The 18,094-nt window shown below is 39.7% G+C and overlaps 1 protein-coding gene across 1 annotated transcript in view; it reads right to left on the reverse strand.

Moving 5' to 3' along the window:
- Window positions 1-6,208: 6,208 nt before the first annotated feature.
- The window catches only part of LOC132834345 (peroxidasin homolog), a 281,522-nt gene continuing 269,636 nt past the window's right edge, over window positions 6,209-18,094 (reverse strand). The window contains exons 20-23 of the mRNA XM_060853129.1: window positions 15,039-15,159; window positions 12,417-12,555; window positions 9,721-9,834; window positions 6,209-8,689 (exon numbers count right to left, since the gene is read on the reverse strand). Of these exons, the coding sequence (XP_060709112.1) occupies window positions 8,564-8,689; window positions 9,721-9,834; window positions 12,417-12,555; window positions 15,039-15,159 (500 nt within the window). The 3' untranslated portion in view covers window positions 6,209-8,563. The remainder of the gene's footprint in view (window positions 8,690-9,720; window positions 9,835-12,416; window positions 12,556-15,038; window positions 15,160-18,094) is intronic.

Genomic DNA, 18,094 nt, shown 5'->3' on the forward strand with positions numbered 1-18,094 from the left:
CCGAATGGCCTGTTTCCACACTGTAAGTAATCTAGTCTAATCTAAAATACCATATAAAAAAAATTACTCTGTAGTTGAATTTATGGAACTTCTTTTGATTTAGATGTAAGAGGCACAGAGAATGATCTCCATCTCCACTGTCAATGCAATTGCGCCAGATTTGCTCGTCTGGATTTCTCGTGTTTGCATCTCCTTGGTGATACAATGTAACGTTTCACAAAGCTGCTTTTACTTCAACCCAAATTTTTTTCCAAAAACGGTGGCAGGTTGCCAATGCAAATGGCACATTTCAAAACAAAATGTCAGCAATTCCTGTTGCCAGTGCCAATAGGTTTATCGCGTAACTGCGATCAATTCTTCAGGAAGAACAGATTCAGAGTTAAACCAGATACAGACTCAACATGTTCATGGAAGTACCAAATGACAGAAAGTTCAGGACAATACTCAATCCATTTAAGTAGGTCAATCCAAATTCAAAAGTTGGCCCCACTTAAAAGATGAGCAGGACAGCTCTGCGATACACAGGGAATTCATACAGCTATTATCAACACCTTTTATTACAAAATAAATAGCATTTCAGGATGTGGAATGAAAGTTATCGAGGCCCAATTTCTGGTCCCATATTGGGTTGGTGCCTTGGGCTTGATTTTAACACATGCTCAATTACTGGCAGTTTATCAACTTTTCCAATTTGGCCTTGACAGAAAAGGTTTTTGGGTCATGAGATCTTGAGGCAGAAATGGTTTTTGTGTGAAGAACTGAGGAAACGCTAATATATCCTTATCTCTTTGTCTATTGACAGGCAAGACCTAATAAACAGAATTTTGAGGTTGGTTGCAATAGTAGGTGTTTTTTGCAAAATCAAAACCTGCAGTTAATTCCCATTGTGCTGATCCTCTAGTTGGAACCCCACTCCACCCCCTTCCCCCTTCCTCGCCACCTCCCATCCCTCCTCACTTCCCCCTCCCATCTGCCTGCTTCCCTCACCACCTCCTCCTCTTACCCACCCCATCTCCCATCTCTCCTCCATAATCGAAGACATTAAGATGGGGTCACACTGGGGAAAAGTTTTGGAGACATGCTCTAAGGTAAATCCTGGTGATGGGGTTAGGTGGGTGGGATTTTCCATTGTAATACTGTGGAGACTGTGGATATGAGTCGGCATGCAAATGCTAGAAGTTGTCTGGAATTCTCTTCCACAAACAGCAGTGGACTCAAGGTCAACTTGTCACTGAACGAATATAGTCACAGTCCTTGAACCAGCTTTCAGTGTTATGTACGAGGATGTGAACCTAAAACGTAATTCTAACATGAGTTGGAAAATGAAGCTGAGTGTATGTAGTGATATTATTCTCCTTTATATGTTGCATAACTTAATATTTTAAAAGCTTTATTTGTCAAGATTGCAAAACCTTTCAGCAGAAGAAAGTACCTATTATTCCAGTAACTTAATAAATGGAAGATTTATGTTTAAAATTAACCACATTTCTACATTTGTTGTCACTTGATTTTGACCCAGTTTTTTTTGGTGGTATTTCTTTAGCAGCTCTTGGAAAACCAATTCTTTCATTTGCCACTTGGGATCTGGGTAACTGGAAACAATTCTAGCTTCTCAAACCCTGCAGTTTTCCTGTTTGCCTAGCAGTCTAACTGACAAAGAACAGCATAGCTTGATATTTCATCCTTATTTGCCCAAAGAGCAAACACTGATAACTAAATAACCAACAAAATTTTGGGCAGGGGGTGGAAATTAATATTTATCTGGGCCTATATTTGCATCTCGACTCAATGCTAAGGCCAGTGCCTTCAAAAATGACATCTCAAGTTCAGTAACCTTGCTCATTGCAGTTTTTTTCCCCAATTTTATGTCACTGCCTAAGCTTGTCATGCTTCTAAGTTCAGATGCTTGGATTGGGATGATAGATGGGGTTTGATTGTAATACTGTACAGTTTGTGGAGACAGTTCCAAAATGAAATGACTGTCAGTTTCAAACTCTCTTCACGAAATAACCCAAAATGCAGAATTTGATATATTTAAGCTCTCTACATGAGAAGGCTATGTTAGTTTTCAATTGTACAAATTTTGTCTTCCAGATTGGGGAGGGAATTGGAGTGTTTTCAGAGGTTCTGTACCCTGCAAGAATCTTAGAATTTTTCTGTCAACCCAACATTGCTTTTTGGCTGCATTCAGACCAATCCAACTTTCAGTTTGATTGTGGGAGTAATATGTATCTGAAGTGTTAGTGAATGATGAATAACAAAATAAAATTGTTCAACTACTTCTATCCTGTTAGAAATAACAGGGATCGAGGGAAGCCATGAATTATGTAGAAAATTCATTAATTCCAAAATTATAAATGAAGATACTTTCTGCTTCACTCATCCACCAATCCTTTACATTCATTTGCAGTCATTGCATGGTCAGGTCAACATAACAAAATTAGACCAATTTGTGCATGGATTTGAAGGAGGTCACCCTTGAAGGCAGAGTCACCAAATTGCCTCAATTTTTTGGAAGCCTTATTGACAGTGTTACATTATGACACATTATTGGTCTGCCAGTTTACCTTAAAGAGACATGCTCATGACATTACCACATCACAGCATGCCATCCAAGGATATAAAGATCACAAATTGCATCTTAACTTGGATAACTTGAAACATGACACGCTATTGACAGTGCGCTGCTCTTAAAAAAGGGTGCAAAATAAGGTTTGAAACAGAGAGAATTAGTCCTTGCTACTCAGTGTAAGGTAAAGATGATACAAACATGCCACAGCTGTGGGGGAAGAGTGAGGAGTTGGGTACGGTAAGAGTGTGTAAAGAAAATGAAGGGCAGAGATAAAGCAAGCAGTTTCTCAATTCCATGTTGAGCCCTCAAGACTGTAAAGTTTATAAGCAAAAAAAGTGTTGTGCTTCATTAGAACATTGCAGTAGAAATGTTAGCACGAGATCAAGATGGTTGATTAAAATGACAAGCAACTGGTCATTCCTATAGACATGAATGGAGGTGTTCTGCAAAGTGGTCACAGTCTATATTTGGTCTCCTTGTTGTAAAGGATATGGTAATTTTGGCAGCAAACACAGTAGACCAGATTGAAAGACATACAAATGAAATGCTGCTTCATCTGGAAGGTGTGTTTGGAGCCTTGGAGGCAGGATACCTTCTGCTATGGGATACAGTCATGAAGGAAGCATTAGGAATGAGGGAGAAGTGGATTAGTTCCTGCGGAATGCAGACAGTGGAGGGATGAAGAATTCTGGGTAATCCAAGATGGAGGATAGGAAACAATAGTGGCTGTTTGAGCTGCTCCATTTTCTTTAGGTAATTTCAGTTTTGCAGCTGATTTCCTTGAATTCTAGGAGTAGTAACAACTGTTTTATAAGCTGCAGTATTGTTTTGGAACTTTGAGGAAAGAAAAGATCAAAACATCAGCACTTTAAAAAGGAGGAAGCGGGACAAAGGCAGTAACTACATGGGAGGTGAATCAAACAGAGCATTAAAGCTGCACAGCTGTCTGATCCAGCAGTGAATCTGCACAGCTGTCTGATCCAGCAGTGAATCTGCACTGCTGTCTGATCCAGCAGTGAATCTGCACAGCTGACTGATCCAGCAGTGAATCTGCACAGCTGTCTGATCCAGCAGTGAATCTGCACAGCTGACTGATCCAGCAGTGAATCTGCACAGCTGTCTGATCCAGCAGTGAATCTGCACAGCTGTCTGATCCAGCAGTGAATCTGCACAGCTGTCTGATCCAGCAGTGAATCTGCACAGCTGTCTGATCCAGCAGTGAATCTGCACAGCTGTCTGATCCAGCAGTGAATCTGCACTGCTGTCTGATCCAGCAGTGAATCTGCACAGCTGTCTGATCCAGCAGTGAATCTGCACAGCTGTCTGATCCAGCAGTGAATCTGCACTGCTGTCTGATCCAGCAGTGAATCTGCACAGCTGTCTGATCCAGCAGTGAATCTGCACAGCTGTCTGATCCAGCAGTGAATCTGCACAGCTGACTGATCCAGCAGTGAATCTGCACAGCTGTCTGATCCAGCAGTGAATCTGCACAGCTGACTGATCCAGCAGTGAATCTGCACAGCTGTCTGATCCAGCAGTGAATCTGCACAGCTGTCTGATCCAGCAGTGAATCTGCACAGCTGTCTGATCCAGCAGTGAATCTGCACTGCTGTCTGATCCAGCAGTGAATCTGCACAGCTGTCTGATCCAGCAGTGAATCTGCACAGCTGACTGATCCAGCAGTGAATCTGCACAGCTGTCTGATCCAGCAGTGAATCTGCACAGCTGACTGCCTCTGCTGTTTGATTTCAAATATCTCTGGACATCGGAGTTCGGCTAAGCAACTTTTTCATGTAGAAAGTGGTGTTTTAACAAGTTTTGAGAAGATTTGCAGCTAAGGTGGTGTGTATTTGGAATGAGCTGCTAGAGGAAGTGATGGAGGCTACCAGTTAAAAGGGAGGCTGGTGATATTTTCTCAGGAATGTCCAATGCTGAGAGGTGACTTTATAGAAGTTTGTAAACTTATGAGGGGCATGGATAAGGTGAAGACTCAAGGTCTTTTCCTCAGGGTAGGGGAAAACTAGAGGGCACGGGATTAAGAAGAGAAGGGAAGGATTCAAAAGCAGCAACTTTTTCACACAGATGTTGGTGTATATATGGAATGAATTCTACAGGAAGTGATGGAGGCTGGTGCAACATTTAAAAGGCATCTGAATAGGAAGGGTTGAGAAGGATATGGGCCAGATGCTGGCAAATGGGACTGGATTAATTTAGGATATCTGGTCAACATGGACGAGTTGGACTGAACTGTCTGTTCCTGTGCTGTACATCTCTATGACTCTGAAGGAGAAAATGTATTTGGTGGTGGCATCCTGCTGGAGGTGACGGAAATGGTGGAGGATGATCCTTTGAATGTGAAGACTAATGGGGTGGAAAGTGGAACTCAATCATTGTTCTGGGAAAGTGATGTTGGCAAGAGATAAGCTGAACATGGCTAAAGCCCTCTTAACCACAGTCAGGGGGAATCCTCCATTAAGGAAAAAGGTAGTCACATCAGAAGCAATCTGGTGGAAGGTGATATCATCTGAACGAATGCAATGGAGATGGAAAAGCTGGGAAAATGTAAAGGAAATACTGTGGAAACGACCTAATATACTGGAAGAGATTGAAGAACCAAATACACAGTATTAGAGTGCTGATATGTGTAAATGGCATCAAATGAATTTCAACTTGGCACTGGGGAAAACCAGTCCCCTGTAGCAGTGAAAGGCTATCAACTGTTTAGAGCTCCAGTACGAGAGGGTCTCAGGCTCAAGGAGAGCAACAACTACTTTTGATGGAGGGGCTGCCTTTAGAGGGATTAGTTGTACCCAACAGGCCTAGGAAGAAAAACGGTTTTATCATCTCTGAGACTGCCTCAAAAAATAGTCTTCTTTGAGATCCTAGCAGTGGTGGTTTCTTGGCCTGTCAGCATGGAGAACTGTTGTCCTTAAAAGGTCACACTGAACAAAAAAAAACAGGGCTATTCCCTTCACTGTTTTGATCACACAGCAAAAAAAATGGAATGTTTTTTAAAAAAAAAGAACAGAAAAAAAGAAAAAAAAACAAAAAGAGAAAAAAAAGGTCACACTGGGCAGATTGCTGATGCAGTCTTGCCGTCTATCCACTCGTGTAGCTCTGAATCTGCACCCAAAGACAGGGCTTACTTCTGGCCAGTAAAACCCCGACCAATCTTTTCCAGCACCTTAAAAATGTTGAATTGTTTAGTCATTTCTGACAATATTCAGACTTTTAAAACACAAGTTAAGGTTCAATCATTATGACTCCATTCATTTCATCCATTCTTGATGATGCATCTGGGACTTTACCTCATGGTGATCCAAAAAAAATGGAATTGCCAGTGGCAGGAAGTATTTAATGTGACACAGAAAATTCAGAACTCGCTTTCTTGGTGTGTAAAACATTTCTAATCTCCATGAAATGGTGAGAAAGTCCACACCCAGCATTTATTCCACAAGTTTCACTTGGGTAAATAATGATTTACATAATGCTGTTATTGTCAGTGATGTTAAATGACACAGAATACCAACAAACACCATCCGAAAATAAACAGGTTGGTTCTTCCATTGCCAACTCTAAAGCAACTATTTATTTGATGCATGCGACTGAGTGACACTAGGAAAATGACACTGCATATTTCAGATAATGTGGTCCATTTAATTTGGTTCATACAAATGCATTACACAGTGCAAACATCTCTTTGGTAAATTTATTGTTTTACGCTATGTTCCTCTTCTGTCTTATTAAAGCAATATGGCTATTAAGACACTCGGGTCTCAGAACAATGTGTACAAAAACAAAGATGACAATGGTCAGAATGAAAAACTACATCAGCACTGCTGTTAGAAGAGAGAAAAAATGTGAAACAAAGCAGTGGAATTGCCTCATTTTGTTCTGGCAGAGCAATCCACTCAATGGTGTCAGAACCTGCAGAGAATCATTCAGCACAGGTGGAAGCCTCGTATTTCAATGTGCTGTTGGCATGCTCAAGACAAAAATAATAAAAAAAGACATGCAAACAAAGAATGAAAACCAAATGACTTTACTTAAAAAATAAGCAGAGCACATACTTAAATAATTTTCAATAAACTAACTTGCTCCTTTATATCCTAGAACCCCTGAAAAAAAATGGTCAGTATCTTTAGGTCAAATGTCACAAAGTCCAACTTCTTTTGTAAATAGTTGGTAACTTATCATTTTTGCAACAATGTACTTAAAAACAAAATTAAAAACAAGAGAGGTCTTGTTCCTGTTCTGATGCACTGATACTTTTCACCCAAAATCTTTTGTGCAAGTTAAAAACTTGGATTTGTGAAGAGGTTGGCATGTAACAAATGTGTGTTTTTTTTAAAAAAAGTAACATGGGAACGTTGCCTTAACATCAAATAGCACCATAAATGAAAGGTTGAGGTATGATTTTTAAAACAAAAGCTATTCAATGTCCTTCATTGATGGTTAAAAGTGACCAATTAACATCTGAGTAAATAAATAAAAAAAATCTTCCCAACAATAAAGAAACAATGGTTAGAAATGTTAAATGACATTTAATACTGTTTCACTGGTTAGCAGAGCTTTTCAATGGATAATTAGGGAGCAAGAAACCCCTCTTATGGATCTCCCTCCCTCCCCACCCCCACCATTGCTTATGTTTGCTTACAATAACAAATTACTACAATGTAAAAAATATCTGCTAGTATATAAAAACAGTAATCCAAACAAAAAATTCAGAAGTGCAAAATGCCATAAATCCAATAAGATGTAATTGTTCGAGTTGAAAATTCAGTAGCCAAGCCACAAAGATTATCAAAAAAAAAGATTTCTTTTAAATGCTCTGATAGATTGACAAATGATTTGCACTCATTGTATAAAAACGCCGATATATAGTGCCAATTAGTGAAATAGCATTGGCAATTTTTCAATGTAGTATGTACACCAATCTGCAAATTAGTAGGCATCTATTTATCAAACGTCCAAACAAGTATGAGTAACAACTTCACATTAGTAACTATAGGATGAGCCTACATATAAGTCTCAACACCTTAAGAGAGTGAAATTACTTTGTGGCCCACATCTTCCGGCCACTGATGGAACCCCTTTATCTGACACTGACCAGATAAACGATCTCCCACACAGTTAAAGTATTGGGGAGTGCGAAGCGGGACAATCGGGGAGGCGGTAGGAAGTCGGAAGGTCAGAGAGGGAGTCAGAGGAGGAGTGGAGTGTGAGTTGGAAGGTGATATGTATCGGATGGTTAGGGCCAAATGGGGCAGGTGTTGGGGGTGGTCAGTTCCATAATTTTCATTTGTAGGTTTGAGGATATGTCCAATTGTCAATTGTTTGGAGACCAGAAGATCTGAGCCTTTAGATTTTAAGCACGCAATATACCTGGGGCTCACTGACTGAGTGAAATATATAAACCACTGCTTTTAATGTTTTTTTCTCTCCTCCGAAACATTTTCTCGCACCCATTCAAAACAAAAACCTGCACAATTAACATATATATGATGAGCTAGAGAAGTTCTTGAGATAGTTTTTGCCTTTAAACATAAAAAGTAGTTTGGAAACGTTATGGTACGTTATCTCCTCCTTATCACTGTAGTGTTTTATACAAGAAATTACATATAGCACCAATTTTTATTTTGGCATTTCTAACCTGAGAAGCTTCTCACCAGGAAAACATTGACAGATAAATTGAAATCACCATGTCATACCACACATTACTTCCCTTTCAATACTTTTGCATTGTGGTGTTTTTCCTTGACAGTACACACATGGTTCGTGCATATAAAATGCTGTTGATTTGAAATCAGTGAAGCATGCATTTGAGCACTTTCTTTGAATATTTCTCGGGATTTCTTCAAATTGATGCTTTCTTTGCAACTCTGACTGAATACTCGTGGGTAGTTTTTGAAAGCACACTGACGTCCAGACATCACAATTCACTGTACAACTACAAGGACAGTCCATTTCCTCCAGTCCTGCAGTGAGGCTTTAGGACCATTCATTTTGCTTGATCATTTCTTCTGCACAGATTGAGCAGCAAGCTCCCTCCACCTTCACAGGATCAGTACATCTGACTGGTGGGCATGTTTCAACAAAGCAAGTAAGCTGTCCCGCCTGCAATGCAATACAGAAAGATTTTTTTTCTGAGTCCAACTGGAATCAAATCAAAAGCTGCAACCCAGTCAGTCATTCTGAAAATGCAACTTGTCCCTTCCTGCTTTCTCCCAGGAATTGGATATCAATCAGGCCAATATCAATTAAGAATTCTTCCGAATTTCCAATTCATCACCGTACCAATGTATGTACATTCTGTAGACTTTTAGATTTGAAAAAAAAGAGACATGCAATTTTTAAAATCCAAATAAACAGTGGCAAATGGAGGGGATGCTGTGGTGGTAACTGAAATGTGAAACAATTGGGAGACCACGGTACTGCGATGACTTGTAGTGAGAATGCTCCATTGAAATGAAGTGCAGCTCCTGCTCCAGCTAACCCCCACAGTCAGGTTGGTGATCCTATTCCAGCTATTGGGCAGTTAAAGTCCAAGGATAAACTGCAAAGGTTGCAGAATGAGCCCTGCTGTCAGGTTTATTTCGAAGGGACAAATCTAAGCAACATTTAGGAGATTAACAACTAAATAACAATATTCCAGCTCAAAGCAAAGCACCAGAATGATCTTTAGCAGAAGATTAGATTCCCTACAGAATGGAAACAGATCCTCCGGCCCAGCAAGTCCACAACAACCCTCTGAAGAGTAACCCACTCAGACCTAATCCCGTGACTAATGCACCAAACACTATGGACAACTTAGCATGGCCAATTCACCTAACCTGCATGTCCTTGGATTGTGGGAGGAAACCAGAACACCCAGGGGAAACCTCATAGACATGGGAAGAATGTGCAAACTCCACACAGACATTCGCCCAAAGCAGGCATTGAACCTGGGACCCTGGTGCTGCAAGGCAGCAGTGCTCATCACCGAGCCACCCAGAAGTTCAGACTACATCCAGATAATTTTGTACAACATTCTTTTCGATGAGCCAAATGCAATCTCAGATATAATTTCACCAAAATGAAACCTGAAGGTAATTCAGTGTGCATCACCATAAATTCCTCTGAGCTAATGAAGACCTGCTGCGTCATACCTTGCACTTGCAGGTGGTGCACGAGTCCTCCTTCCACTCTTCTTTGTCAGAGCGTTCTCTTGCCTTTCCATCAGTGCATCCGGATTTATGGAGTTGACCTTCAAGTTTTTTAATCTGTGGAAAAATACAAGATAGGCAATCAAGGGGACATTTGAAAACAAAGTGAAATGAACTCTTATTTGTCATTAATCAGCAACAACCAACGAAGTTAAAAACTGGGGACAACACAATGTCTTGCTATTGCAGTGAAGGAACACTATATTGAACATCATGCACATTAGAAGTATGACATAGTATTGAGGTCTAACAAAGAAAATTACTTATTGTCCTATGCAGTCACCCACACTTTGATTCCACTTGTCTGCAAAACTAAACATCAAAATCATTATTGCTATTAGAAAAACCACTACACTTCAGTAGAAAGACAATGCTCACATACTACACACAAATACCAATGTTTGGGTCACCTTAATGGACAATTGGTTAATATTTTTATTCTGAAGTGTGCTAAAATCTTTTAAGCTTAGAAGGGAGGTAGTCTTACATGGAATCCATAAAGATCTGGCTACAGATAATGCCTGCCTTGATCTTAAGAATCACTGCCCGCTTTTTACACACTTGCTTTAAGAAGCAGTCATAGCACTGATACTACAATGTTTAATTGGGAAAGAAAGATGGTCGCCAATGTCACCCTGACTGTGAGGCTATTATAGGAGTGCTGTTCATCCTTTTACTGCACTGATTATAGGACATTGCAGTAATACTGAGATGATGTCTGACATGTTTCCACACTTCCAGGACCACAGGTAACTTTGGAAGGAGAGCAAGTTTCTTTACCTCTACTGGCCAACTTATTTTCTTGCATTTGGGACGGAGTCTTTAAGAAGGTTGTGTTCGTTTGATTATCCAGTACTTGTATTGCTGGTTGCCACTGAAGAATTTTTAAAATATTTTTATATTTTTAGAGTTACACTGTTATATTTTTTAAAAGTGACATAAACAATTTCTCCCGTCATCTGTATATTCTCCTAGATCACTCTGCCTTAACTTTTCAGAATTATAACTATTTAGCATATACTTTCCCTGCTTTTTCTCTACCCAAACATACTAAGACACAATTTTCTGCACAGAACTGTTTTTTTACTAGGTTCCCGTTGTACTAATCTTTCATCACTCTCTGCATCCTTCCTCACAATTTACTATTCTTGTTAATTTCATTTTGGGATACCCAATTACGGAGTTCTCTCATGCCCGTTTCTGTGTTAGTTATTTTAATGAAAACCAATGAAAAATAAAAGTCTTGTTATTTTTGTTGTGGTTCTGTTCGCCGAGCTGGGAATTTGTGTTGCAGACGTTTTGTCCCCAGTCTAGGTGACATCCTCAATGCTTGGGAGCCTCTTGTGAAGTGCTTCTGTGATGTTTCCTCTGGCATTTATAGTGGTTTGTCTCTGTCACTTCCGGTTGTCAGTTCCAGCTGTCCGCTGCAGTGGCCGGTATATTGGGTCCAGGTCGATCTGTTTGTTAATAGAATCTGTGGATGAGTGCCATGCCTCTAGGAATTCCCTGGCTGTTCTCCATGTTGCTTGTCATCTGCGTGTGTGGCTACTAAGGAGAGCTGGTCGTGTCGTTTCATGGCTAGTTGGTTTTCATGGATACGGATCGTTAGCTGTCTTCCTGTTTGTCCTATGTAGTGTTTTGTGCAGTCCTTGCATGGGATTTTGTGCACTTCATTGGTTTTGCTCATGCTGGGTATCGGGTCCTTTGTCCAGGTGAGATGTTTTCTGAGAGTGGCTGTTGGTTTGTGTGCTATTATGAGTCCTAGTGGTCGCAGTAGTCTGGCTGTCAGTTCAGAAATGTTCTTGATGTATGGTAACATGGTTAGTTCTTTGGGTTGTGGCATGTCCTCATTCCGTTGTCTTTCCCTTAGGCATCTGTTGATGAAATTGCGCGCGTATCCGTTTTTGGCGAATACACTGTAGAGGTGTTCTTCTTCCTCTTTTTGCACTTCTGGTGTACTGCAGTGTGTTGTGGCCCTTTTGAACAGTGTCTTGATGCAACTTCTTTTGTGTGTGTTGGGGGGTTGCTTTCGTAGTTCATGACTTGGTCTGTGTGTGTGTGGCTTTCCTGTATACCTTTGTGGTGAATTCTCCGTTCGGTGTTCTCTGTACCATCATGACTAGGAATGGGAGTTGGTTGTCCTTTTCTTCCTCTCTAGTGAATCGGATTCCTGTGAGTGTGGTGTTGATGATCACATGTGTGTTTTCTATTTTTGTGTTTTTAATGATTACAAAGGTGTCATCTACATATCTGACCCAGAGTTTGGGTTGAATTTGCGGTAAGACTGTTTGTTCTAATCTTTGCAAGCCAAACAGAGAACAGCCAGGGAATTCCTAGAGGCATGGCACTCATCCACAGATTCTATCAACAAACACATCGACCTGGACCCAATATACCGGCCACTGCAGTGGACAGCTGGAACTGACAACCGGAAGCGGCAGAGACAAACCATTACAAATGCCGGAGGAAACATCACAGAAGTGCTTCACAGGAGGCTCCCAAGCACTGAGGATGTCACCTAGACAGGGGACGAAACATCTGCAACACAAATTCCTAGCTCGGCGAACAGAACCACAACAACGAGCACCCGAGCTACAAATCTTCTCACAAACTCTTGTTATCTTCAATTGTATTCCCACCTGATTCTGAAGACCACTGATAGTTTTCTGTATTTCAGACACAAAGTCCTGGAAATCATCTAAACTAGCCTCATCCTTTTCAGAGGCAGATTGTAATGACACAGTTGCATTATCATTGTGAAGTGTGTTCGTCAAAGAACTGCAAGAACATAGAAAAAGAACATATCAGTAACAATTAAATGTCAACAAAAACATACTATGCCTTGTTAATTTGGCTATTTGTAGCTACTTAAAATAACATGATAGAATTCACAACATACCTACAGTGTGGAAGTAGGCCATTCAGCACATCAAATTCATACCGACCCTCCAAAGAGCATCCCGTCCCACCCTATCCCGGTAACCCTGCATTCCCCATGGCTAATCAATGTAACCTACACATCCCTGGACACTATTGGCAATTTATCATGGCTAACCCACCTAAGCTGCGCATCTTTGGACTGGAGGAGGAAACTTGGAGCACCCAGAGAAAATCCATATAGACACGGGAGAATGGGCCAACTCTGCAAAGACAGTCACTCAAGGGTGAAACTGAACCCAGGTCCCTGGTGCTGTGAGGCAGCCATGCGAACCACTATGTCATTATGACTCCCCTCCCCCCACCCCACCTCTCCATAAATGATCATGATTCTAAATATACTGAACAATTTCATAAAACAGTCATAGAAGTTTGTTCATTCAGAAACAATTTAAAAGGTTTTTTCATCTGTGGAAAGTTAAATCTACTGGAAAATTAAAATAAAACTATTACAAATCTGCATTTCATCCTTGTACAGGGCCCATGCAAACCTTCTACAAACTGAACATTTATCATTTATGCTCCTGTATGATCGTGTATGCTCCTATGTGTGGACAATGAAGGTCTTTGCTGGACCCAATATAAGGAAAGGCGAAACAAAATCTTTTAAACTTATAGTCAGAAAGGCACAAGGAATCCAATTGATGACCAAGTAAAAGAATCTACCAAAATTACATGTGGCAACAGCAGCATAATAGGTAAACTCATGTCAGGGACACTACGGTGGAATCTTCAGTGAAAGCTTTCCTGAAATATGGCGTAACTTGACAAAAGTTTTTTTTCCAATCTTGCCTGTGCCAACTCTTTGAAAAAGTTAACCCATTAGTCCTTATCACCTGCTCTTTCTCCACAGCACTACTAATTTTTCATTTTTTCAATTATACACATACAATTTCCTATTGTGAAAGTTATCATTGAAACTGTTTTCAATCATCTTTTCAGGATATTAAGCCACTGCCATAAAAATCATCGCTTGCTCCATCACTGGTGGGCCTGTGGAATTCATTGCCACGGAGCACAGTGGAGGCCGGGACGTTAAATATCTTCAAGGCAGAGATTGATAAATTCTTAATCTCTCAAGGAATTAAAGGATATGGGGAGAGTGAGGGTAAGTGGCGCTGAAATTCCTATCAGCCATGACTGAATGGCAGAGTGGACTTGATGGGCCGAATGGTCTTACTTCTACTCCTATGTCTTACGGTCTTATGGTTCTTCTCCTTTTGAGCTTAAATCTGGTCTTTAATGCTCCTGCAAGTGGATAGTTTCTCCTAACTAACTCCATCAAAAGCCTTCATTATTTTGAACACACTTGATAAGTCTGTCCTTCATCTGCCCTGTCCGGAGGAGATCAATTTATTTGTCTAGTTGGTTCAATAACTGAAGTCCCATGTCCCCAGTCATGTTTTAGGAAATGTCATTGTATTCTCTTCACAACCTTCCAAGAAAATTGTTATCACAATGAAATACATTATTCCAGTTGAGCCCTAACCAGTGTTTTCAAAAGCAAATGAAAGCAGGCTTGTAATAGGTGTCATTTATTACTGTGTTACCCTCATTTTGTAACAAGGATTCATTAGAGGCAGATTAATACAAGCAAAGTCAATCCCTTGATAATTTCTGAAGACATTTGATTAAGATCATCTGAGCCATGAAAAATGGCTTTCTGAACATAACCTCTCTTAATCAGGCATCCACTCCACATTACTATGAATGAAGAGCTGAATATCACAGTTACACTAGGGTATAGCTCTTACAGTATTCCTCACACTCGCCAACTTGCCATATGCTTCTACCTAGCACTGATTACAACAGTGCTTTCCTTTTAAGACACCCCTTCATAACACATTATAAGAGCATGGGGTAGTGCAGCAATCAACATGAACACAGTGATCTATACTCAACTGATAGGGACGACACAAAACCAGAAGTGCATTTAACTCTGCAAAACATGTCAGATGCTGCTTTAAATAAGATATCCAAAATAATCTTTCTTTTAAAAAAAAGGAAGACCCAGCACTTTTGCAACGTAAGTATGGATGGGTAACATACAAAACCAGAACAATTTACCACTTTAACATAAAAGCCCCTTAATTACAAAAAACAAAATTAGCAGATTTTCCAGATCGTTAACTCTGATTAAATTGGAATTAGGAGCCAAAAGTTGCTAATCTGAAGAGTATAGAAGCCCACTCTGTTGCTCTATCAATCCCAGCCTTTGCTACGTTATTTGAAATGCTTCCTAATTGATTAACTGTTTCTGATGACCTTCCCATGTGCAAATTAACCGATCATGCCACAGAGCTCTGTTGTCAACTGAAATGGACCTGGAATGTGTTAGGTTTTTCAATTTCCTTAAAGGTGACTCATCCCGGAAGCTGTATTCAGGTGACCGTCTGCCACGGAAGTGGTGTGACAGTGCATTGAACTGCCCTCTGGTTCTGCAGTCTGGAGAATAAAGTAAAATTTTCTGTTAAAGCACTGTCTTAACAATAAAGAGTTCATAACAATTCTACTATCATTGAAAATGTGCCAGTTTCACACATCATAACCTTTCATTAATCCATTGGATGACAACTGAGATTGTTAAAATGTCTAATTCTAAATCTGTATTCATAGCCTATTCTCAAAAAATATTATAACTGACTTAAAAGAAATCTTAATTTTAGGTGTTCACCTCCCCCTTCATGTCCACTAGCTTCTAATGAACAAAACGCTGTTGCATGATGTTCCGACTCTGATAATCTTGAATTCTAAATCCTTTAAATTGTAAAACAGACTCGCAAACAAACATGCACTTTGGCCTCAAATGTAACAATATGGTCATAGTTTGATAGAATTACTTCATAATAGTTCATTTAACATTTTCTTTCAACAAATGAGAAAACAACATTCCAAATATCCCTTTAGTATACAGCTTGAACTTTCAGATAACTTATTCCTACAGGGTAAACTTATGGAATAAATATTAGACTAATCACTTTGACAAATACCTTAACTTGTACTTAAATGCATGTCCCAACGTCAATAATTAGAAGTAGGATTAGGATCTTTTAAAAGAATTATGTCAGTTTTTGTGAAGGAATGAATTTATTAATTTAATTTGTATGATTACTGGCAAATCAAAAAATGGAATCAGACCATGATAGACATGTTCCTGAAAATTCCAAGCATCTTCACTAGCAAGGTGAAATAAAATTAAAAGTCAAGATTAGAGTGGTGCTGGAAAAGCACCATAAGGCACCATGGTCAGGCAGCATCGAGGAGCAGGTTTTCCTGCACTTTGGATGCTGCCTGACCTGCTGTGCTTTTCCAGCACCACTCTAGTCTTGATTCTGATCTCCAGCATCTGCAGTCCTCACTTTCATCTTGCTGAAATAAAATTAAGGGCAGACTGAAGGGGTCAGGTTTAAAAAGAGATGAAAGTGTGAAAAGTACTTTATTGAAACGCATAATTGAAAATAGTTCTTTAGTGCTTAAAATACAACAGCACAAAAATTATTTAAAACTGGTTCACTATTCTATATCTTCACTTAAAAGAGTTTTCTCTGCTTTTCATTATTCTATCATGTTCTTTTAACATGAATGGATTATCAATGAGTTATTTATTTGCTTGGCTCCATGGTTCAAACTTCTGATGTTAAAAAAAAATTGGCACCGACATTTTATTGTAGTTCAATAATGAATGTCTGACTTACACAACATTTTGTGCAGCTGAATGCAAGATTATTCCAGTTAGATCCCAGCTACACTTGAATCAGATTTTAAAGATCAAAAAGGTAGAGTCTGCTTCATGAGAAGTATGGGGTATTTGTATAGGCAAGCAAAAAAAGTGGATTCAATCAGAAGTTAAACTGGCCTGACTGCCAAATGGTTTAACAAATTAGGCTCTGGGGAGTGGACACGTCTGAACACGTAGGTGTGGTAAAATATTTCCAGAAATGCACAGATTTTATACATGAGGGATTTTTAAAAAATGGTGGCTAACAATTTCTGGCGTAAGAACTATAAATGAAGAAAAACAGAGCTTCCTGAAGAAATTTGTTAGCCTCTGAGTAATAAATACAAACAGTGAAGAATGTTGAAAGTTGTGCTTATGAAAACAGGATTGGGAATGCAGTTCCTCTTTCTGCATTTGTTGCCTGATATAGGACAGGCTTTTGAAAATAAAATTTGTTTGACTCAACCCCAAAAAGAAACATTAATAGATTGAGCTCACCCTCTGACTGTAACAGGATTATTTACACCTGGTATCACAGTGCCTTATCCATTTCAAAGCATTCTAATTTGACACCACGTGGAACATGTATAATTTATTTCACCTAGAGTTTCAAGGGGTCAGTCAGATGCTGTAGCCACTTTACAAACTCATTCAATCTCATCACCTTAGATAAAAGAAGTGGCTAGTGTGGTAGCTCAGACAGTGGTTTGAATGTTCCAAGATCTGCCTGATTTGAGGAAACCCAACTCGAATGGAAGGTACAAAATGGAATTCCTTCCTTCAAAAAGTGAGGGTGACTGAAAACAGGAAGCTATTGGCAAGTTAGCTAAATGTCTGCCATAGGGGAAATGTTGAAAGTATTTAGATAGGTTCAAGGTAATTAAGCAGACTACAAAGACTTTTTGCTAAGGGGGAGTCATGGTTCGCCAATCTGTTTAAGTTGTTTGAGAAAGTAATGTGTGCTGTGGAGAAAGGTAAATGGGTAGATGTACTGTACTTTAGAAACCAAAGTCATTTGATAAAGTGCCTCATCAAAGGAAATTGCAGAAAATAAAAGCTATGGTGAAAGGGGCAATAATTTGGTCCAGTTAGAAGACTGGCTAACTGACTGGAAGCAGAGAGCAGGTTAAAAAAAATGTTATGTTCTGTGTAAAGACGCTGTCTTTTTATTTCTATGCCTTTTAAAAACTGTGGACTGAAATGAGAAAGACAAGGGATCTGAAAGTCAGGTGGTTTGGGGATTTTTCCTTTTTTTAAAAAAGCTCCAAATTTTTTGATAACCCTCAGAATAATAGTGCAGCACATGACCCCAGTGAGCATGAAGGAATTTGGGACATTTGGATAAGTACATGAAAAGGAAAGATTTGGAGGGATATGGGCCAAGCGCAGGCAGGTGGGACCAGTTTGGTTTGGGGTTATGTTTGGGTTGGATCAAAGGGCCTGTTTCCATGCTGTAGGCTCTATAACTCTTCTATGATTGGATTGTGTTCAATTTGAAAGAGAGAGACAAGAAGGATTTGGGTGTGGTATTACTAAGTGACACACATGAAGGAAAATGGGAGAAAGTGAGGACTACAGATGGTGGATATCAGAGTCGAAAAGTGTGGCGCTGGAAAAAGCACAGTGTATCAGGATAATCAACGTTTCGGGCACAAGTGCTTC

The sequence above is a fragment of the Hemiscyllium ocellatum genome, chromosome 3, assembly GCF_020745735.1.
Source record: "Hemiscyllium ocellatum isolate sHemOce1 chromosome 3, sHemOce1.pat.X.cur, whole genome shotgun sequence".
In the NCBI taxonomy this organism is placed as follows: Eukaryota; Metazoa; Chordata; class Chondrichthyes; order Orectolobiformes; family Hemiscylliidae; genus Hemiscyllium; species Hemiscyllium ocellatum.